This window comes from Mytilus californianus, unplaced genomic scaffold (assembly GCF_021869535.1).
Source record: "Mytilus californianus isolate M0D057914Y unplaced genomic scaffold, xbMytCali1.0.p SCAF_9, whole genome shotgun sequence".
Lineage (NCBI taxonomy): Eukaryota > Metazoa > Mollusca > Bivalvia > Mytilida > Mytilidae > Mytilus > Mytilus californianus.
The window spans coordinates 81,077,144-81,103,027 of record NW_026262745.1 but is presented as its reverse complement, the minus strand read 5'-3'; the positions used below and the strand labels follow the sequence as shown (position 1 = coordinate 81,103,027).

General features: G+C 31.1%; 1 protein-coding gene across 2 annotated transcripts in view; it reads right to left on the bottom strand.

Moving 5' to 3' along the window:
• The window catches only part of LOC127716465 (protein furry homolog), a 631,222-nt gene that overhangs the window by 520,837 nt on the left and 84,501 nt on the right, over positions 1–25,884 (bottom strand). For both annotated transcript variants that reach the window (XM_052222678.1, XM_052222679.1), the window contains exons 12-14: positions 25,249–25,347; positions 16,174–16,331; positions 13,926–14,082 (exon numbers count right to left, since the gene is read on the bottom strand). In XM_052222678.1, coding sequence (XP_052078638.1) covers positions 13,926–14,082; positions 16,174–16,331; positions 25,249–25,347 — 414 coding nt within the window. The remainder of the gene's footprint in view (positions 1–13,925; positions 14,083–16,173; positions 16,332–25,248; positions 25,348–25,884) is intronic.

Below are 25,884 nucleotides of genomic sequence, written 5' to 3'. Positions count from 1 at the left end.
ATATTATTCAGAAATTCTTTTTGGGGATCATTTATGTACGTCCAGTGGCATATATATAACATGCATGTCGGAACAGGAAAATTGACATAAGGTACTATTAGAACCATGTTCACATTATTATACATTAGACATATGTCTCTGATTATACCCAACAATTGTGATGATGACGAATTTCTTAAACTGTTCAAAATAATCTTACTGAAAGATAAATCTGTAATTTTACTTTGTCCATAACTTCGACGAACCAAATTAAAGCGAGTAATACTTTGACCTGTTTTTAAATCAGATTGGTTTTGAATGTTTCTCTCGTATATTCAATATGTATATACATGTATATATTCTAAATTGAGACTATCTATTATTATTATAGTTCCATAACATTCTTTCAAGGCGTATAAACCAATCATTTATAATGTGTATGTTTCAAATGTCCATATCTATTGACAACTAGTATATACCCTTGGAAAATATGTAAATAGATTTTTATTTTATCAGATCTTTTTTGGAGAATTATTAAGATTTTCATAAATATCATTCTTAACACCAGAAATGTTATTTATTGACAAGCGTATAAGTAATGACTATAGTATATCACTATCGGACACGCAAGACATAGATGTATATTACACCTAATATTTTCAAAATGGAAAGTTACAAGTTATCCGCCGTGTACACTGATCAATACCCTCAGAGGTCAAGTGATGCACCAACTTGCTTTATGTAATTGTGTAATAAGAGTTTTAAAGTCCGACAGGAAATCGCTTGAATACCTGGACGTGTCACCTCACAATACATCTGGGAACAACTTCTTCAGCCATGCTGGTGATCAGATGAGGGAAGATCCGAATTTATTTAAAGAAGTTTACAAAACCGTTTTACATAGAGAAATTATGAACAAACTAGACTTTCCAAAACATTTCTACACGGAACACTTCTTTATGACTTTGAACTTTGACTTTTTAACTAATTTCCATTAATATGACTTTTTTCAAAAACTTAATAAAAAATTAGTTTCAAAACGATTCCTTATTTAAAATTTAAAAAATATGTTATTATTTTAATGTGGCACGCGCTCTTCTTGTGTAATGTCTAATCACCTTCTTAATTGATCCAATAAATCTTTAAGAAATCACTTCAAACTAAAAAAAATAATTCTTGTGTTTTCGTAATTAGAAGAGATAAAGAGGTATTGATCTTAAAGTCATATGAAACCTCAAATTAAAAAATATGCATATGTTTTTTATAACAAAATGGATAGTTGTCATTATTAAACTTATGTACAAGTGTTATACAAGTGCTCAATATCCATGCTTCTTTGTTGATTGATTTGTTTGACAAACAACATCAGATAATATAATATCTTGTGGAAAAACTACATTTGACGGTACGTTTATTTTTTATTCATAACACTATCCCATCATGGGCTTGGCCCAGTTAAAGGAGCTTAGTGCACAAAGGCGGCCTAGGTGGTGTTTAGAAGCTCTCGTTAATTCAGTCTCCTGATATAAAGGCTCCAAGGCAGCACATTCGTAGAAATACCTCAAAGGACCTCCTTCGTACACTAAGAAGAAAAATGTGCACTAAGGACCTTATGGAATGATACAACTTTCACAAAGGACATGGCATATAGAAATAGACTTTGTAAAAATACATTATTTTAAATTTTATGATCATATCTTTTGTGAGGGGGGGGGGGGGGGGGGCGGAGGGGTCCTGATCCCGAAATCCCGGGCTTAAAAACATGAAATCCCGAAGTCCTGAATTTAAAAAAGTTAAATCCTGACATCCCGAAATTCGAAAAACCTTGACCGTTTAGAATCCACTTTGTATACTGATTAAACATGTAAAATTGAAGATGAGAAACATAGTATATTAGACATCCTTTATATGCAGATTTACGTGAAAGTTTATTTTATGAAGTTAAAAGATTTTTATCTGATGATGATAAGTTCATAATCTTTTTAAAAGTACTGTTTTTGGTGTGGTTGACAAGACCTGCTGTAATATTCTAAGTAGAAGAAATTGTTTTTTTATATGCTTGATTGATAGTGATGTTTTTGCAGACCTGAAATATTTTATAGACATGATAAATGCAGTTATATGGTGCTTTTTGTATTTCTGTCTGTTATATTTTTTACTTCTATGTAATATCGTATTTTCTACTCTTATTTTTAGCTCATCTTGCGTCCGTCGTCGTTAGCTTTTACAAAAAATCTTCTCCTCTGAAATCACTGGGCCAAATTTTAGTTATAGAACGGTAATTTTGTTCAACCGAAATACATTTAATGGGTACACATACTAGATTTACTAAGGATAAGATTATAAGAGTTTTATTTAGGAGCAAGAATATATGGTTTACATTATTTTTTTAAATGCATCAGTGTTATATTAATAACATAATTGAATTTTATAATTATACAAAATACACATATGGCGGAGAATGAGAATAAAAAAACAATGACATCCGTAATAAAGGTAACTTTCATAGAAGACAATTTAATATGATTATTCTCTTTTTGAAAATAATATTAACCTCTTGAAGTCTTTCTATATCATTTCTATAATCGGGTTTTGAAGGATATGTTTTACTCTCAAATGTCTTTCAAGGTATAATGATAGTATGTAAAGTATAGAGTTGTAAATGTGGAAATGAAATCTCAGAAGCATTTTTTTTCTCAATTTCTATCTCAAAACAGGTTTCTTTTAAAAAAAAAGTTTACTAAAGCAATTTCCTTCAAAACAAAATAAAACAAAGGCAAAGTAAACATAAAATTCAGTTTTTAATTTTTCTTTCATCAGCTTGAAATTATAACATCCTAAACCGTTAGGTTTATTCAACAACTATCATTAATTAATCAATTAGTAACGATCAAAAGACGATTGTTATTTGGATATGGTTGATTGAACTTAATGATTGGGAATTTGCAATAAGCTGTTGGTCACGTGCCGAGTGGCACGCACTGATTAAGAAGTCATTTTGCTTCAAAATTACAATATCTATTGATACCTAACTTTATATTTATGAGTTATATACTTATATCCATGTTCTTTGTGATCTTAAAACATCGTTTTTGTGTCCTTAGTGCACTAAGAAGTCCTTTGCGGTATTTCTACACACAGTTTCATTTTAAAGATACTATATAATATGTTTTTGCATTGTTTGCACATTGAACACAAACAAATCTAAAAAAATAAGGAAATGTGGTATAATCTCTCGTCAAGAGACCAAATAACACAGAAATTAACAACTAAGCAATTTTTGCCTTCTACTATACATCTGACGGTGACTTTTAGCTTTAGGGCAATTTAGTGACCAGAGAGAAGATATATAACCTTCTGTAGAAAAATCATTTGAAAGGTAAATATTATTAGGGTCATCCGGAAAGCTGATGAAAATACTTTAGATACACAATGTATTTCTTTTTAATTTATGTAATTCAATTTTGATACTACAGGTTTTTAAATCAGTAATGGCTTACGATTCAAATAAGCGTTAGGCAAACTATAAGCAATGTGTTTGTATTTCAATTAGTTATAAGTCCTAATAAGTTACATTGGCCGATCTGAGCTGTGATACTTCTTATTTAGTTTGATTTTTAGATGATCTGTTATAACACTTAAAGTGTTTTTGACATTTGAAATAATAATAATTCGAACTTAACTATTCATTTTCTTACTAGCGTCAACAACTGGTAAATGCCAAATTTGTTGGTAATTCGTATACTAGTAAAATTAGAAGATACGGGGATGTCGTGTGACTCGTGTCTGTGGATTGGATATTAGGAAGTGATAATGAAATGATATCCTCCTGGGCCTATACCATGTTTAATACACATGATTTGCGTTATCGTTATATCCGAGACAGTCCATGCAAAAAGGTACAAAAAGTCTCGTTGAACTTTACAGATTAAGATATTAAAGTTCGATAAAATATTTTCAAATAAACAGCTTCGCCATTAGCGCATGATACGCCCGTCGTCTTGTGTGTGAATTGTTATTCAATAATCATAAATAGTTTCTGACATACGGCCTGACATGCGAAAACCCCCTTTTTTTACAAAAAACTCAATATCTCTAAAATAAAATTTTGAATCAAAACCAAAAAGTATACAGATCTTTAGAATAATATAACTAAGAAGTGTGTAAAATTTTAAGCAATAATCATAAATCGTTTTTGAGATACGGCGCAACATGTGAAAACCCCCCCTTTAAACAAAAAAAATCAATATCTCAAAAATAAACTTTTGAATCAAAACCAAAAAGTATACAGATCTTTAGATTAATATAACTAAGAAGTGTGTAAAATTTTAAGCAATAATCATAAATCGTTTTTGAGATACGGCGCGACATGTGAAAAAGCCCTCCCCCTTTTTTTACAAAATTTCTCAATAACTCAAAAATAAAATTTTGAATCATCACCAAAAAGTATACAGATCTTTAGATTAATATAACTAAGGAGTGTGTAAAGTTTTAAGCAATAATCATAAACTGTTTTGAGATACGGCGCGACATGTGGAAAAACCCCTCCCCCTTTTTTAACAAAATACTCAATATCTCTAAAATAAAATGTTGAATCATCACCAAAAAGTATACAGATCTTAAGATTAATATAACTAAGAAGTTTGTAAAGTTTTAAGCAATAATCATAAATTGTTTATGAGATACGGCGTGACATGTGAAAAAAAACACACACCTGTTTTAGTAACTAAGTCCCGTAACTCAAAAAGTTTTAATCTTATTTTCACCAAAAAGTGTACAGATCGTTTGACCATCATAAGAAACAACTATGTTAAGTTTCATAAAATTTGAATAAGTCGTTCTGATGTTACGGTGCGACATGTTTACGCCTGACAGACAGACGGACACCGGACATTTGTATACCATAATACGTCCCTTAAAAAATAAAATTGACGGTCGTATAAAAACTATTTCTATCAATGTCAACATTCATAAAATTGTGAATTTATGTAGTAATCGTAGATCAGCGGAATATAACGACTGAATAATTCTGGTTATACCACCTCTATATTCTGTTATCTTTTTTTTTTTTTGCCTCTGAAGAGAAGGATGGGTGGAGTTTTTTTTTTTTTTTTTTTTTTTTTTTTTTTTTTTTGACAAACTGTTTATTTCCTTTGAATATAAGGGACGAAAAAATACTTCATTTCGTTAAAAAAATCTTGTTTCATTGTATTAAAAATAAATAGATTAATTTGTTGCTGAATAATTTCACAAAAAAAGAAAATTCGAAAAAAAATATGAATATGTTTAACCTCGCCGCATTTTTGTGCCTGTCACAATTCAGGAGCCTCTGGCCTTTGTTAGTCTTGTATAATTTTAATTTTAGTCTCTTTTATATATTTCGGAGTTGAGTATAACGTCCATTATCCCCATATTCATTTCCAATTTCATTTACAAGAAAATTAAATGTGAGTACTCTATTTTGGTATGAAGACATGTTCCATATATTAATACAGCATCAACATTCTTAAAACTAATGTTTAGGTACTTGCTGATTTTCTTTGATTTTGCCAAAAATCGGTGACCCGTAAGACACGTGTCAAAGAACATATCTGATAACACTATTATCTTGAAAAAATGAAAAAAATAATTATTTTGCATGAGAAAATAACCCATTAGATATGTTTGCCATAAAAATACATTGGGACTTATTATTGTTTTTTTTTAATTCAACATCTATAGTTGAAAATCTTAAGTGTACATCGGTTAATTGAATGATAGAATATAGAAATTGTTTTAGTTTTTTTTTTAATAAAAAAAAATGTTCCCCCTTTCGAGATTGGTCATTACATAAGTGTGTGCTAAAGTTTGGAGACCAAGGACTAACAGACTACGAACAGCAAAAAGTGGATACAACATTTGATATGCATGAAAGAACGTTGGACACACAATACTGATTTCACTGAAAAATTTCAACTAGCACATGATACCCTATGAATTTATTTACATACTTGAACTCTTCTTAGGAATATAATTCTGGACAAAAACGAATTCAGTATATGTTAAATGGACAAACAAACAACAGCACTCATTGATGGATACACTTGCGGCTTATTTATTTTTAAAGCACAATTTGAATGATTGATTAATGGTTGTTTAACGTCCAGTGGCAAACATTTCATACATGTCCAAGGCGAGAAGTCGTTTCAGAAATAGATTATGAATTATAAGGTATACCAAAATGTTAAAATGTTATCATCGTTTAGCAAAAGGAAATTTTCTTAGCTATTAGAATTGGTACGTCAATATTTTTCTTACAAACTTATATCTTTTGCTTTAAAATTAACACATATAAGGTTCTGATCTTATTAAAACAATGTCACTTAAGTCTCGAGAATTATTCGTGTATTTGGGCTTTTGAACTCCGCTGCATTTGTTTGCATCTGCCCTAACCTGCTGTTTAGTGGTTGTTGTTTGATTATGTATTTCAAAAGTCGAATATATAGACCGTTAGTTTTTCCATTTGAATGGTTCTACACTGGTCATTTTGGGGCACCTTATAGCTTGCTGTTCGGAGTTAGCCAAGACTTTGTGTTGAAGGCAGATGAGTAAAATTGTACAGTTTTACACGTATGAATTTAGTAATGACTAGCAGAGCACTATCAGACTCAAGACAAACAGTGTTCATGTATATTTGGTATCCGGTATACGAGTACGGGGCGCATTTAAAACTGTTTAAGCTAAACGAAATTTTAATTTTCCAGGCGAATTAGACAAAAAAAAAAAAGATATGTTTTAATGTGAATTTTTAAAAGTTCGGGACGGAATTGGTTCAATTAAATTTGCTTAACGTACCGTGGCAAATATTATTGTATATTCTCGACGAAATTACATTTTTGATCAGACGATACCTTCATATAGATTAATGTTTGCGTACAATATCCATTGGCATTCATCAAACATGCTCATTTTGGTCCCTTTATTGGCTATTAAATAACTACCAGCTTTCTCGTTTTATTTCAAGCAAAATATTTTTTTTTTATCACAGTCACTTTTTTTTTTTATCTCAAGAGCTGCTGCGTGTTTACAAATTAAAATAAACTGCTTTGCTGAGCGCAGCTAGATACGCCCGCAGAGGTCCAACCCTGAACAGTTGGGACAAAAATGGACACAATATTCAAGCTTGATTCAGGTCCAAATTTGGATTGTAATTAAATATTTGACATATTATAGGTTTCTGAATAAATGTAGTCAAAGATCTTGAAATTGGTTATATGAATTGAATTTATATTCAATTAAAGATTTCTTGCTGTTGTGCAATACTTAGTAAATCTGTTGTCAGACTATAAACAAATAAAGTTCAATTAATTCTCAATGTCATATTAGAAATTTATGAAAATAAAAATGGACCTTACATCAATAGATATAAACAATTCACCAAAGTTTCATGAGAATTGGTGACAGAAATTTTGAGTTATTGTCCGAAAACTGGAAAATCACCCCTTTTTTTAATGAATAAAACCCCATAACTCAGAAATGTAAAATGTAAAATTTATAAAATTCTAAAGGGAGCTTACATCAATACATACAAACAATTCCCCAAAGTTTCATTAGAATTGCTGAAAGCATTTTTGAGTTTTTGTCCGAAAACTGGAAAATCCCCCCTTTTTTCATGAATAAAACCCTGCAACTCGGAAACGTAAAATCTAAAATTTATAAAAATTGAAAGGGAGCTCATGTCAATAGATATAAACAATTCACCACAATTTCTTGCAAGTTGGTGAAAGTATTCTTGAATTATTGTCCAAAAACTGGAAAATCCCCCTTTTTTTAATGAATAAAACCCCATATCTCGGAAACGTAAAATCTAAATTTTATAAAAAACGAAAGGGAGCTCATGTCAATAGATATAAACAATCCACCAAAGTTTTATGCAAATTGGTTAAAGCATTTTTGAGTTAATGTCCGACATGTTGACGACGGACAGACGGACGGACAGACGGACGGACGGACGGACAACGGTATACCATAATACGTCCCGTAAACGGGCGTATAAAAAAGAACTAATTATACTTTTCGCTGCATTTTAAAAATCTGGCATCATTAACTATAAAAAACTTAGTTTACACATGTATTTGTCATTATTTAATTTTAATGTGAATATTTGTAAGAGGTACATTTTTACTTTTCTGACTAAAATCGATAACGCTAGGAACGGTTAAACGATAGATACACGCGGATGCTGTACCGCTTGAGTGTTTTTTGAAATAGAAATTAGGTCAGAAATATTTGTATTGTTATTACGAAATTTTCTTTGATTGCGATTTGTTCTACGCCCATGAGAACGGTTTTTACGTACTGTTTTAGAAACTATATCCAAAATGTTAGCAGAATCTGTTTTAGATATATTACCAATTCCCATGATATTGTCGTTAAGACCGAGAGGATAGACTGTCTGTAATTTTTTAATCCAATTTAATTCAATTATTTTTTCGTGATCGTACAAATTTTGAATGAGATTTCCCAAGCTGCTTATTAACTACTTCTAAAGGTTGAACTCTTAAATATTTAAAAGGATGATTGTGCTTCTTAAGGTGTTGATAAATGATACTTTTGAATTTATGGGGTCTTTTAAAACGATAAAGGTGTTCTTGCATGCGTCTAGATAAATATCGTCCAGTTTCACCTAGGTACTGAATACCGCATCCCGGTTTGTTTCATGTGAGTAAATATATAATACTGTTAGTTTTTCAAGTGATATCAGTTTCAAAATTTAGGGAAAATGTGCGACCATTAAACGTGGACCTTACCGTATTGTTGGTGGAAAGACGTGGACATGTAAGTCATTTTTTGGCATGACACTTACAGATAGAAGGATAACCACGATTTTTGTTATTAAAAATGTTAGCGATTGTAGTATTTTTAGATAATCGATTTTGAAGATTGAGACGTGTAGATACCCTTTGAACGAGTTTAGGATTAAGTATTTTTCCATTTCAAAGTTTCATGATTTGTTTTTTGTTATCTGTTTTAAGTTTTTATATAGAAACAAAGAGTGTCTAAATATTTAATCTAGGAAAACATTGTGCTTTTCTCTGATTCAATGTCATTTTGATTATGCATGTGCATGCTGGTATGAAGGCCCATCACTAGATTTTCCATGCAGTTCAACTTTTTCCATGAAAAAATGATGGAAAATGATGGAAATTTCGTTTTTTTCCATGGAATTCCATGGAAAAATATTCCATCACAGATGGAAATTTATATGTGTTACTTATTCTATCATTTTCCATGGAATTCCATGGAAAAAATACTTGTTGGATGGAAAATGGGATGGAAAGTACACTAATAAAACTTTGTAGAAGGAAAAGAAGATGGAAAGTGGACTTAGAATATTTTCGAGATGGAAAAGAGGATGGAATCTTGACTTAGAATATTTTTAACATGGAAAAAAGGATAGAATCTTAACTTAGAATATTTTTGAGATGGATAGAGGGTTGAATGATGACTTAAGCATGGAAAAAATGTACACACAAATCATTTCCATGCATTAATTCTTTATCATCAATTAGACATGTGAGCCAGTGAAAGAAATGTAATGTGCTATCTGTTTTTCATTAATCTTAGTGTAGAAGACAGGAAGTGATATGACCATACAGTGTGAGGCCAAATGTAGGGTAGCACATGGATTTATACATTTTTGTGCAATTATTATTACTTAAAACATAAGACGGTAAATAAACAATAAATGGGTATTTTTTTATTATAATATATATAAAATATTCAAGATATAGTTAATTAACAGTATTCAATTGGGGATCTTTTAAAAGAAATCAGATAACTCCTAATACAACCCCCAACACATTTAAAATTTGAACTTGCAATGGATATGCAGGTAACAAACAAAGATGTCTTCTCTCCTGACCAAAATGTAAAATTTACATTGTTTGCAGATGAAAAAGTTCCAAATAGTTCTTCTACAAATAGTGCAGATTTATTCTCTGATGTCTTGCATTGACTGAATTGGACTTAGGAGCATATCTTTTGGTAAGTACACTGAATTAGATTCCACAATTTTGAATGCGTGCAAGCTCCTTCAGTTCAACATAATAACATTAAAACACCTACTAGATAGTAGATTTTTCACTTTTCAATTATGATGATATTTTAAGACAAGACAAACTGTATATAGTGTATTATAATAACTTATAATCCATTAATGAAGTAATTTGGTTATAAAATTTAAGATCTGTGGAAATTGGTTGCCAATGAGACATAGATCCATAAAAGTAAAAAAGTGTATCTTTATAGCAATTTACAGATCAAAACTAAGTTCTAAAGATATGGACAATACCAATGATGACATTTATATACAATGATTATTAAAAACAAATATTTAAGACAAAGGCCAGAACAACCTCTCAACTTCATGCACCAGATTGTTGGGACTGTCACTGGTACATATAACACAGAAATGAGGTTTCTATTTAATGTATTCGACAGTTAAACAGCAGTTGTGAATCCAGGATTTTAAAGGGGAAGAATATTTTGTTAGACATCACACATTCCAAATAAATATTTTCACTTGTAATTAAACTGATTTCTTTTGATTGCATGAGTTTTCCCCATAAAATAAGTATCAAATGAACATATCACCCACTAAAGTTGTTAACCATTATTGTGTTCAGGACATTATTTAAAGAATATTTTATTATTTATTACAGTAAAATTATATTTTTAGGTGTCATGAGGAAGAAATGAAACTCCAAAACAAATGGTTAATGCTGTTCTACAGGATGGATCTACTAAAGATTGGTGTTGACAAAAGTGACATTTATAACCTTAATTTCTTGTTATAAATTAAAGGCAGTGCAAACATATACCAAATTTGAAAGTTTTTGCTTGTTTATTGTATTTATCATAATACATCAAATGAATCTGAATTAAAGGTTAAAATGATGGTTGAGTTTTATTGCTTATTACTGATGAGTGCAAGACTCAGAAGACCTTACCAAACCGAAAAAAGACATTGCACCTAGTTTTTTTATGTTCATTATTACAGATAAGGTTAAACAGGGTATATTGCCAAAAGGTTAATTTGAGCAATCCATTTTAAATGGAAATGATGGAAATATTTCCATGGAATTCCATGGAAAAAGAAACATCATGGAATATATTTCCATGGAATTCCATGGAAAATGTTTCAGATGGAAATATTATTTAACTTTTTTTCTCTTTTTATTTTCCATGGATTTCCATGAAAAACAGGTTCCAATACTCCATGGAATTCCATGGAATTCCATGATGTTTTCCATGATAGATGATGGAAAATCTAGGGATGGGGGTATACCAAAACAAATGAAGAATAAACTTCAAGTGGCACAAAATAAGATTGTGAGATTTATTCTGCAATTACATCCTAGAAAGAGTGTGACATATATTGAATTTGAGAAATTAGGTTATTTAAATATTAGTAATAGAGTCAAACAACTAAGACTCAATCATATGTTTTCAACATTTTTAACAATATATGCCCAAATTATTTGCATACTAATTTTGTTAGAAATGAAAGATCTTTCAATACAAGATCTAGTAATAAGAATTTTTATATACCAGGAATAAAAGGGTGTGAATCTACCACTTTTTTTTATTCTAATTTATAATGGAATAAAAGACTGGAATTCCCTACCAGAAATAGTTAAAAGTTGCTCAAAGAAATATAATTTTAAAGTACAAGTGAAAAAAATTTTGATGGATAAATTTAAATCCATCTTCAATAGTGAATTTGTTTTTTTATTAATTTTACTGAGGCTTTGACCATTTATCTGTGATAATTTTTAATGATTTTTGTTATTTATATGTGTCAACCTTTGGTGAGAACTGGAAGTCTCTTCTTAAAAGGACCACACTGGAAATAAGTTTCAATAACTTTTGTGGGTCATCCTAGGGTATAAGGCTGCAGTGATAATCTAGTCTATATAATTTACTTATTAAAATCTAGTCTAATATCAAAATATCATGACAATTTCCATACTTTTATTTTTTAAGTTATAATTTTTAGTAAACATGTAAATCATTTTAGTGTTGTAACTATTTAAAATGTCTAGTGCTATATCTATATGTCATTTTAATTAATTGTCTGTCAAAATCCATGCCTTTTATCTTGAATAAATATATATATATATACTGTCCAATGATTCTATATACCCAATATATAGTTGGCCTATTATTCATTATTACTGAAAAAAACATGTGATAAGAAAACAAGAGTGCACAGCTGAAATGTCTCGCCTACTTTACTACCATTGATTTTATGTTGATAGCCCTAAATATAAAGTTTTACTACAAGTATCACATTAACTTATCATGATCAAAGAAAATGAGGTCAAGGTCAGATAAACCAAGCCTGAAATACATGTACACCTTACAATCATTCCATACATTGAATATAGTTGACCTACTGCTTATAGTATACAAGAAACAGATCAAACCATGAAAACATTATGTTGACCAATGAACCATGAATATGAGGTCAAGGTCAGACGAACCCTGCCAGACAGACATGTACACTTTACAATCATTCCATACACCAAACATAGTTGACCTATTGCTTATAGAAAAACAGACCAAAACACAAAAACTTAACTTTAACCACTGAACCATGAAAATGAGGTCAAGGTGAGATAACACCTGCCAGTTGGACATGTACACCTTACAATCATTCCATACACCAAATATAGTATATCTATTGCTTATAGTACCTGAGATATGGACTTGACCACGAAAACTTAACCTTGTTCACTGATCCGTGAAATTAGGTCGAGGTCAAGTGAAAACTGTCTGACAGGCATGGGTACTGTGAAAGGTATGCACATACCAATTATAGTTATCCTATTACTCATAATAAGAGAGAAATTAACATTACAAAAAATCTTAACTTTTTTTTCAAGTAGTCACTGAACCATGAAAATGAGGTCAAGGACAAAAGACATATGACAGACGGAAACTTCATAACATAAGTTATCTATATACAAAGTATGAAGCATCCAGGTCTTCTACCTTCTGAAATATTAAGCTTTCAGGTAGTTAGTTAACGCCGTCGTGGTCCACGCCGCCGATCACTTTCCCTATATCGAGCTTTCTGCGTCAAAAGTTGCAGGCTCGACAAAAACTACCAAATTCAATCTTGTATTGTCCGCGGTATTTTACTCCAAAATATGGCAAGCCGTTTTACTATTTATTCTAACTTCAAGATATCTAATCAACTTTATAAGATATCTCATATAGTTTATAAGATATCTTATATAGTTTATAAGATATATCATATAATTTATAAGATATATCATATTATTTATAAGATATCTCATTAAATTTTCTTTATAAGATATCTTACCAGGCAGAATTTACTGTTACACTATAAGCAAGAATAACAGAAAAACTTGATTTTGCAGTTTGTTTACGTTTCGCCATGTTTGTTATTGAAATTGTTGAGGGCACCCTTATTTCTTTTCAAAACTGATAATTTACCTTATCCATATTAATATGTAATTTTAATGTTAAATCCAAAATTATCTGATAAATACCAACAATAGTTCACATGCTGAAATGTCTCCCCTGCTTTACTAATCATGATTTAATTCATGCTGATAGTGTGCAATATGAAGGTTTTACTATAAGTTTCAAATAAAACTAACATTACCAATGATCAATGTAAATGAGGTCAAGGTAAGATGAACCCTGCCAGAAAAACATGAACACCTTATAATCATACCATACATAAATTATAGTTAACCTATTGCTTATGCATCAGAGAAACAGACCTAACTACGAAAATGGAACATTGACCAATGAACCATGAAATAAGGTCAAGGTCAGATGAAACTTTCCGGTCAGACATGTACACATTATGATTATTCCATTGGGTAAGGTTAGCTGATAAATTGGTCATTTTCTTTTGGCCTAATTACCTTAGCAATGAACTGTATTATTTTAACAAAAAAGTTAAGAGGTACATCTCTGGGTGTGACCATTTTGGAACCTCTTGGGAACAAACTGCTAACAATACTCTGCAGTCTACTATGTGTAGCAGTGTTACTTTCACACTTAATACGGACCATGTAAATCCTACAAATACAAATACAATATACAGTACATACAAATTCAAATAAAGGCATTTTGATGAAATCAATATTAAAATAATCTACCTGCAAACTTATTTCTTCTTTACAAGAGTGCACACACTGAAATGTCTCAACTGCTTTACTTATGATTAATTTATGTTGAAAGTCTGTAATATGAAGGTTTTACTACAAGTATCACATAAACTTAACATTATCAATGATCCATGAAAAAGAGGTCACAGAGTCAGATGAACCATACCAGACAGACATGTACACCAAACAATCATTCCATACACCAAATATAGTGGCCCTATAACTTATAGTACCTGAGAAACAAATTAAACCATAAAATCTTAACATTCTCCAATGAACCATGAAATTAAGGTCAAGTTCAGATGAAACCTTCCAGTCGGACATGTACACCTTACTATCATTCCAAACACCAAATATAGTTGACCTATTGCTTATAGTATCTGAGATACGGACTTGACCACAAAAACCTTGATCACTGATCCATGAAATGAGGTTGAGGTCAGGTCCATCTGTCTGACAGACATGTAAACCTTGCAAGGAACCCATATTCAGTACCAAATATACCACTACCTCCTGCACCCGAGATGAGAACATTACCACAAGTAGGACATTTACCCCTAAAACCAAAGCACATATCAAATATTTTAAACCTTAATTGTATATATACTGAGGAACAGAAATCATGCTGAAAACTTTAAAACCACTGAAGCATGCAACTGAGGTTAAAGTGAATATGTCAGACAGACATATACTCCTAACAACCAATCCATATACCTAATACTGTTAACAATCTGACCACTGGAGCTTCAATCTTTAGTACTAGTGCTTGAAATCTCTTGATTTTCTCCATAAAGTACTTTCATTTAACATTGACATCACTTGTGGATGCTTTCAAGCTGATATGCTTTAGGATTGGGACAATGACTCTAAGATTCCTAGTATACTGAAACTCAAGTGAATGTGATACAACCAGGTTGTACATACAGCAAAACTTCCCAGGTTAAAACCTGGTATAACCCACCAATTCTTTTGAAGGTGCTTGTACAAATTCAAATCAATAACTGTTAATTGCAAATTGTTTTCATGAGGATTGTTTGGAGCATTTCCAAAGAGAATCTTGATATCTTTAAACTTCATGGTTTCTTATTTCTTCACATGAATGTGTGTTTTGTTGTTTAATCTTTTTAACTTCATTGGATATCAGTTTCTTAAATTAAATTTTTTTTTCTGTTTTACTGCTATGCTCATCAAGTATTAGGTTCAAGGAAGATTTTTCTGGATTGAACTTGAAGTAGTTGCTGTGTTTTATTTTTCAAATATTATGGCAGTAAATGTAATGATTTGCATTGTGTGTAGCAGCAGGAAATAGATATTCCAAAAGGAAATATTCTATAAAACATGTTTAAATAAATCAGCAGTAATTGATAATTGTGACATAAATATCAAGGTACTTTCAACAGTTTGCTTAAATTATATTCATATTTTTAATTTTTTCAGATTTTCATTTTTTCAGAATCATTACAATTCAGCAAAACAATTTTAAACTCTAATTTTGTTTTACATTAGCCAGTAGATTCTAGTAAAAATTGTTAAAGCCAGAGAATAGAAGTCATCTACATTGAACTTAAGGATGTACTTTGTGATATTTTTTTTTTTTAAATGGCGGGAAAAGGCTGACTCAGACTTTTACCTTATAGCATTGGTTAAGTTTTACCTTATGGCATTATTTGGGTATCAAATCGTACGAAAAAAAATCTAGAATCTGCTTAAATTTTGGTAATGACTTTTTTATGAGCTATTGAAGTCTTCTATGAAAAGTAAAGTGGGTGATATGGGGCAAAATATTTTACCCTGTATCGTAGGAAAAAACCCAAGAAGTCCGAACATCTGACAAAAATTCATAAACCTGACCTGAGTATATCCATAAGTCTGCATTCATAAGATATTTAAATTTCATAGTGCTATATAAACATTCTGTTGACTTATAGAGAGTTATCTCTCATAAGTGTAATGTTTCACCAAAAACAAAGAATTTTCAATTTAACCAGATTGAATCACTTACCACAAAAGTCGATGTAGAGAATCCAGAGCTATCCTTGACATCTTGGTATCTTTAGATCTGAGTTGTGACAAACACATGGTAAGAAAGTATGGCCAATTTTGTAAGAAAAATTGTTTCTGGCTGACACATAAGAGACAAGTCACTAATGGAAACATGTGCTGTAAATAAGAAGTTATAGTCAGAAATACAGGTAATAGTTGTTAATATACTTTTTTCATTTTATTATTATGTCACCCCGAACTATAGTCTATTGCTTTTCCTTCGTTTCTTTTTCCCTATTATTATTCTTCCACCTATTTTTGTCCCAGGCAATCCTGGAGGACAACTGGACCAATGTTGATGAAACATCAGCATAATGAGGCGCACCCTATGTAGATGTGAAGTTACCATGGAATCAGAACAAATGCAAATAAATGTGCTTCGCCGAGCACAGCTGGATATGACCGCTGAGGTCCAACCCTGAACAGTTGGGGTAAAAATGGACACAATATTCAAGCTTGATACAGGTCTGAGTTTGGATTGTACTTAAATATTTGACACATTATAGGTTTCTGACACAGAATAAATGTAGTCAAAGAACTTGAAATTGGTTATATGATTTGAATTTATATTCAATTGAAGATTTCTTGCTGTTGTGCAATACACTGTGCTGTTGCGCAATACTTAGTAAATCTGTTTTCAGACTATATACAAAGAATTAGCAAAATAAATTGTGACCCCCAATTTTTTTTTTGGAAAAGAGATCCTTACACTTAAACTAGAGTTATTGTCTGGAAACGAAATGTCTTCGGTCGTCGTCGTCGTGCTTTTTGTTTTTGGTGAATAATTTGAGTATGCCTGAACTTAAAATCATCAAATATTAATACAAAGTAGTTGTTCACTATATACAAATTTTGGATGATTTTGATAATCATCAGAACATCTATGCTGCCATGGTAACAGGGGATAAATATCAATATTTCAAAATTTTCTAAACTTAGTGAAACTTTACAGAAATATTAACTGGCATATGTAGATGTGGCCTTTGACTTTTGAATTTCCAAAATGGCTGTCGTTACCATGGAAACAATTCAAAAATTTTTAAAATGGTCCAAAAACCATAAATTAGCATTTCCCCTCTTAAAATGTTAGGTCAAACCCAGTGAAACTTTGATATTATGTTCTCTCTCATGTGCGAATGTGGCATCTGTCTTTGGAATTCTTGAAATGGTCACCCTTTCCATGAAAACAGCAAAAATGTCCAAAAATTTCAAAAAGCTCCAAACTTAATCCAACTTCACACAAATGTTAATTGGCATGTGTAGATATGGCATTTTACTTTGGAATTTCCAAAATGGCTGCCAATGCCATGGAAACTGTGAAAATGTGAAAAAATTGAAAATGCTTCAAAATAAATGAAACTTTACAGAGATTTTAACTTGCATGCGTAGATGTGGCTTTAATACTACTTAGGAATTTTCAAAATGGCTGCTGTTTAGTGGTAATTGGGAAGGGTGGCATCTGCTTTTGCTTGCAATAACAATTCTAGTTACATATTGTTATTTAAGCACAATGTACACGTTGAAGAAAATGAGAAACTAGCTGTTAATACACTAGTGGGTGTCAGAAGACATTTTAATGAGCAAAATTATTTAAAAGATTTTAAAAGTGCACCTTTTCAACGTATTGAATTTGAAAATGACCCATCTGTTTGTATTGAAATGTGGTACAACATTTTTAATAACAATTTAAATAAACATGCCCCTATTGTGAAATAGAGGGTAAAAAAAGACCGACAGCCAGAATGTACAATAAAGAAATCTCATATGCAAGAAAAATGAGAGATAAATATAATTCACTGGGAATGTGGGCTGAATATAGATTCTGGAGAAACAGAACAAAACATATCATCGATACATCTAAACAGAAATATTATAATGATATGATAAAAGACTCAAAAGATTCTAAAACACTATGGAAATGTATTCACAGTCTAAATCCATCTAATCCATCAAAACCACATGAACTTATTACAACTGGAGACCATAAAAACTACAGATCAGAAAGAAATTGCTAATGCATTCAATAATTATTTCACCTCATGTGTTGAAAAATTAAGGCATAGCAGGGCACCAAGCAACTCAAATTTTAATACTCTGACAAACTTCGACAAATGAAATTCTTGAAAAAAAGGCACAATAAATTCATCATTCCTCCAGTAAAAGTTTTAGAACTATTTGATGAAATAGTTAAACTAGATGTTAAGACATCTTCTGGTTCTGACAATATAGGTCCAAAGATTTTAAAACTGAGTGCTCCTTTCATAGCATCTTCCTTAACATACATTTTTAATCGAATGATTGATACTGGTATTTATCCATTGGTTTTAAAAAATGCCAAGGTAGCTCCTATTTTCAAATCTGGTGAAAAAAAAACATAGTTAGCAATTACAGACCAATATCTGTTTTGCCAACATTATCAAAATTAATAGAGAGACATGTATCTAAACATCTGTATAATTATTTGACAAAGTTTCAAATTTTACACCCTTCCCAGTCTGGTTTTAGACCTAACCATTCATGTCAAACTGCCCTCATTAATATCATTGATAAATGGCTACATGAAATGAATAATGGAAATATCAATTTGGCAGTCCTCTTGGATTTTAAGAAAGCTTTTGATGATGTTGATCATGAAATTTTATGTAAAAAACTTCAAATTTATGGCTTCCATGAAGATACTGTTGATTTTTTTAAATAATATTTGAGTGAAAGAACACAGCAAGTCCATATAAATAATCAGTTTTCTGATAAAAAGTTTATAAATTTTGGTGTTCCACAGGGCTCAATACTTGGTCCCATTTTGTTTGTTTTGTACATAAATGACCTTCCATTACACATCAAAAACTGCCATACAGACTTGTATGCTGATGACACAACAATGCATACATCAGGAAAGAGTATTGCTGATATGCAATTAAAAGTACAAGATGATCTCCAATGTGTTGAAAAATGGTGTCATGAAAATAACATGTTCATAAATTTGGATAAGACGAAATGTATGGTTATAGGTACAAGACAAAGGCTGCGTTTAAATCAAGCAGAACCAGTTATAACTATTGAGAATAATATTCTTCAAAAATCATCAATTGAAAAACTTTTAGGTGTTAGAATTGACTCTAATCTGTCCTGGACAGGCCATGTTAATTACTTATGTTCATCAATATCATCTAGACTGCATTTACTCTCTAAAATCAAGAAATTTCTAAATATTGATTCAAGAAAATTATTTTATAATGGTTATATTCTCCCACTGATAGATTATTGTTGCATTATTTGGAGAGGTTGTGCTAAAAATGAGCTTGTCAGAATAATTAAATTGCAGAAAAGGGCTGCAAGACTTATTTCAGATGCTGATCCACTTTCATCATCAGCTCCACTGTTTAAACAGCTTGGGTGGATGACAGAGGGAACAGAATTTCATACCACAAATATGTTTTGATGCAGAAATGCCTTATGAACCAAGCCCCTGTATATCTCACTGAAAAATTTAAAGAAATGCCAGAAATAAACCAATATTGTTTGAGGAATGTGTCTTCAAAAAAGCCAAAACAGAGCTGTATAAGAAATTTTTTATATATTCAGGATTTATTTTATGAAATAACTTACCAATATCCCTGAAAAAATCAACCTCAAGTACAAGCTCATTCTAAAAAGATTTAAAAAATTACTTGTTGGAACTTTAAGAAGCTGTGTAATTTTATATGCATAATAATTTTCACACACTTACTCAAACTTAAGATATTGGTGAGGTAATTTGGATGTTGCCAATACTATATGAATTTGTAATTTTTACCTGCTTTGAAAATTGTATATTTCATAACAATTTTTTATTTCATTTTTTCATATATGTGTGTTTGTTTCATATTTTGTAATTGTTTGTTATATTTCATTGTATTTCACGAGGGCCTCAGGGAAGATTAGTTTTATAGCTAACTGTGTAACCCTCTTTAAATAAAGAATTGTTATTATTATTATTATTATTATTATTATTATTATTTACCCATGAGTGGGGTTCATTGCTGTATGGAGTGTTTTTTCATGAAAAAAAATTTCAGTTCGAAAATATTTCATCATATTTCATTTTTAGCAAAGGAGTCACAATAGAACCACGAAAACACCATTATTGGCCATATTGCAATAAAAATGACATAGACAACTAAGTGTTTCGTGATATTTTCAATAAATTCATACCACTCCACAGATGATGAACAGGTGATGGACATGAACTTTAACATTTATTCTGATGAGGAGAAAGAACCACAAGTTGCAGCATCAGATGACGAATTTGACTATGAATTAGCTAAAATCTTCAAAGACGATTAGAAATTTGATGAAGATGTTCTCGAGTTAAAGGTTTTTGAAAGTATTTGTAAGAGAAAATCTGATGTGTCAGTCATGACCAAAGAAATGAAAGTTTCAGGCAATAGTAAATGTTTGGTAACCCCTCCATTAAATGCCAAGATGTGGCAATTTCTTGACTGTAGAGCCAAAACTTCTGATTTAAATCTACAGACAGTACAATAAACTGTTGACACAGAGATATGTCTGGTCTGTGGCAGAAAACTCAGAAAAAGACAATCTAATGGACAGCAACATTGCTAATTAATTCAAAGTTGCTGGACCATGACATAGAGGGCAGTGCGTCAAAATGATCATCAAACTGAAATGTAATGATAGTAATGCAATTTTATAGAAAATATCATTGTCTATCATAAGTAGTTCCTATCATACTAACTTAAGCAGAAATCTTAACATTGAAAATTGCTAATTAATTCCAAGTCACTGGACCATGACCTAGGTAGCAGGGCTTCGAAAAAGTCGCCAAACTAAAATGAACTGATAGTAATGCAACTTTATAGAAAATATCATTGATCTATCACAAGTAGTTCATATCAAACTAACTTAATAAAAAAATTTAACAATTGTTGTAGCCGACCACGCCATCACCAGAAAAGCAACACCTATGTCTTGCTTTCAACGACTTTTGTAGCAGGTGAGACAAAAAACTTTAGGTTGTGGTATGGTAAAGTGGCAGAAATTCAAAAATCAAAGACTTCGGATGTAAAAATGATAAGCCAGTATATCTCAAAAGCTTTAGCTATCCTAAGTCATACACATTTTGAACATTTAATCAGAAGCATGTCATTGAAACCACAAATTGACAGAAAATATCATCAGCTTTGTAACCAAAGCGAAGATGTTGGAAGTAATCTTTTGGAGATGATATTGGGAAGAGGCTCAAAGATATTTATGAAACAAATAAGATTATTAAAAACATTTTTAACTATGGCCAATTACAGAGGTAGAAACTAGGACTGTTTTTAAGGAAGAAGGGGCAGCGGCTCAAGCTATCAGCACCCAAGACAAAAATTATCAGAGGGGTCAGTCAAGAGAAGGCTCAAACAGACCCAGTGTTAACAGTCAGAAAAGAAAGTTATAAAGTTGAGAAATAAAATTTCTAAAACTAAAAGATTGATTGATTGTTGGTTGCTTAACTACCAGTGGCAAATATTTCATGCATGTTCAGGACGATACAAAAAAAACAAACTTAAAAGAAGGTCAGGTAAACAAAGAAACTTTATTTCTATTTGGAAATATTCAAAGAGAGACAGTTGGATCCTCTCTACATTTAAGGGATGTAAAATAGAATTTGATAAAAAGCCAGTTCAGGAAAAAGTTCCAGTTTCTACAAAATTTAACAATAAGGAAAAGGAACTTATTGATAAAGAAATATTTGATATGCTAGAGAAAGGTGCCATCAAAGAGACTTTTGATGATTTCAAATGTATTTTAAGTGAAAAAGAAAAATGCTAAAATGAGACCTGTCATTAATTTGAAAACATTGAATCAATTTATTAGTTATCACCATTTCAAACAAGAGATTTGATTTTAATAGGAATTGTGTAAATTTGGATTTGACAGATAAAATTGAGAATGGAAATGGGGAATGTGTCAAGGAGACAACAACCTGATCAAAGAGCAGAAAACAGCCCAAGGCCACCAATGGGTCTTCAACACAGCCAGAAAATCCTGCACACGGAGGCGGGCTTCAGCTGGCCCCTAAACAAAAATGTGTACTAGTTCAATGAAAATGGAAACCACACTAAACTCCAAAACATATAAATGAACTAAAACTAAAAAACATACAAGACTAACAAAGGTCAGAGGCTCCTGACTTGGGACAGGCGCAAAAATGTGGTGGGGTTAAACATGTTTTGTGAGATCTCAACCCCCCCTCCCCCCTCCCCCCTCTTATACCTCTAGCCAATGTAGAATAAACAAACACACAGCAATACGCACAGTAAAACTCAGTTTAAAAGAAGTCCGAGTCCAATGTCAGAATAGGTAACAAAAGAAACTAAGTAAAATGGCAATGATACATAAATTAACAAAGGACTACTAGCAGTTACTGACATGTCAGCTCCAGACCTCAATTAAACTGATTGAAAGATTATGTCTTCATCATATGAAAATCAAGCACAATCCCTCTCGTGAGGGGTTTAGTATCATACCATCATAAAATATATGAGAAGGACATAACCAGTACATGCCAACAACTGGTTTTAGAATAAATGTGTTTATTTCCGATGCAAAGACCCTATGAGTGAATCAATATTAATACCAAAATATGCATATTTTTTCATTTCAATCTACTAATGAAGACAGAAAATATTTAAAATTTGTTTGGAATGAAAAGTTATATGAATTTCAATGTCTACTGAATGGAATTGCCTATGCTTCAAAAGTATTTACAAAATACTGAAAGTAATTTTTTTATATATTCAGAGTATGGGTATTGATTCATATTTTTACATTGATGATTCACTTTTGCAGGCAGAAAGCTTTGATCGTTGTATACACAACATACAGAAAAGGTTAAACTCTTAAGAGAGTCAGTTGGGTTTGACATCAATATTGAAAAATCCGTCTTTATTCCAACAAATTATAGACAGTGCTTTTTAATGTATTAACAATTAACAGGACTTTATTCATCAGCAGTACAATATGCTCACCTATTTCATAGATATTTAGATATACAAAAAAAAAATGAGCTTTACTTGCATCGAAATATAATTTCAATTCGTATGTCATGTATGTACATATTTCTGAAAATGGCAAACGGCTGCCGATTTGAGAATTCCAAAGTCAAATAGCTCTTCTATTAATATGCTAGTTAACATTTTTGTAAACTTTCATAAAGTTTGGAGCATTTAAATTTTTTTTGCATTGTTTCCATGGTAACGGCAGCCATTTTAAAAATTCAAAACTTAGATGCCACATCTCATCATGACCAGTGACATTTCTGTTAAGTTTCAATAAGTTTGGAACACTTTCCTATTTTTATGCATTTCTGCTGTTTCCATGGTACCGGAGGCCATTTTAAAAGTTCAAAAGTGGAATTGCAAATCTACATATGGTGATTACCATTATGCTAAAGTTTTATCAATATTGGTCCATTAGTCTTCCAGGAATGCTTCAGACAAAAAAGGTGGAAGAATAATAATAATAGGGATAAAGAAACGGGGGAAAAGCGACATTGTCAATCGGATGACATAATTACTGGCCAATAAAAAAATGGTTGGTTTAATCTTTTATAATAGGGAAATTTTTAAAGATTACTTTGATATCAGTTTCTATATTTGAAATTGAAAAAATTTGTAATGGTTCCACGGAACCCAGTGTCTCGCCTACTTTTGCTGTTAATCGCAGGCTCAACAAAAATGAGGGGAAAAAAAATAAAAATATTCCTCTCTATACTATCTTTTGATTGTAAGTAGCTTCTGTCCAAGTTTGGTAAAAATCCAGGATAATTTATAAATCTAATAAATGTTTTAAAAACTTAAACTGCAGACTGTATGTTATGTTGACTGGAAGAAAAACTAAGTCCATTTATAAGTAAAATATGGAAAAAATGGAACAAAATTTTAACAAAATTTCCTTCTAGATACTAGCTTTTGATCATAAACAAGCTTCTGTCCAAGTGTGGTACAAATCCAGGATAGTTTAAGAAAGTTGTTAAAATTTTAAAAACTTTAACCACAGAGTGAATGTAATGTTAACTGGCAAAAAAGTCCATTTATAAGTAAAATACGGAAAAAATGGAATTTTTTTTTTTACAAAATTTGCTTTTGAATATAATCTTATGATCATAAACAAGCTTCTGTCCAAGTTTGGTAGAAATCCAGGATAGTTTAAGAAAGTTATTAAAATTTCAAAAACTTTAACCACAGAGTGAATGTTATGTTTCCTGGCAGAAAAACTAAGTCCATTTATCAGTAAAATACGGAAAAAATGGAATTTTTTTTTTCACAAAATTTACTTTTGAATATTATCTTATGATCATAAACAAGCTTCTGTCCAAGTTTGGTAGAAATCCAGGATAGTTTAAGAAAGTTATTAAAATTTCAAAAACTTTAACCACAGAGTGAATATTTGTGGACGATGCCGGCGCCGCCGACGACAACGCCGCCGACAGAATGTAGGATCGCTATGTCTCGCTTTTTCGACAAAAGTCGAAGGCTCGACAAAATTGAAATAAAAAAAATTCATAAACCATTCACCCCCATTCTGCTGCTTACACAAAAGTAACAGAAACTTATTATATCCAAGATATAAGGGACTAAAGGTTTAAAAACAAATTGACAATTTTTTATTTGGTTCTACTTTTCAAGAACTTAGATTTAGATAAGTAACTACTGTTCTTTATCTTGATATCTAAGCTCATAAAGTATCAATTAGAAGCTTGGCACATTTGATTTTTTTTTTATTCTGTCAGTTTAAGGCAGATTTTTGTATTAAACTGTCCCTGATAGGTGTAACAAAAATGAACAATTTTTTTCACAGAATGATTTGTTTGAGAAGTGTGATCTCACAATGATTCTCAAAGATTCCAGATTCATAAATATTTTAACATTTATTCTGAATCTAATCTTTTACAAATTCAAATGTACATTTCTGTTCTCAACAACATGACACTAATAGGTCTTGATTAAGGTTGTACCTTCTTTTATAAATGCTATTGCTTGTTACTTACAAAATTATGTTTTTTCTTTGTGGTCATATCTACAGCTGATGTATACAGGGAATCAACTAGATTTTTCAGAACTGGAACATTTACTTCATTCTTAGCAGTCTACAAAAGAAAAATTAAAGAATATGAAAGGAGTAGAGACATTTATAGGCCTTTTTTCAATATTGTTATAACCTCACTCAAATGGAAGAGAATACTGGTCTCCTATGATACATTTTACCTAATACTGTGAAAGTATGTTTATTCTGGGGTATCAATTTTCATGGTTTTGTGGATGGATGCATTCACGAATTTAAGTATCCAACGAAATAAAACAACTGTTGTCCAAATCAAGACATGGTAAGATCCCCATGTAGGTTTGACTACGGTACATAGATACAAGCATATAGTCTAGAGAATACATCAAATATCAGCAAACACACTATGAACTATATTTACAACTTCAGACAGGATTTTACCAATTTATTCTTTCAAAAACCTTAACTGTAACTTTAAACCTTTTAATTCTCATGAAAAAGTAGTTTTGATTGATGAAAGTCAGACCTCCGGTGATGATATGCGATGATATCTCTTCATAATTCTCATACGAAAAAAATAATAATTTTATTATGGGCTTGCTTTTTTATTTCATAATTATTA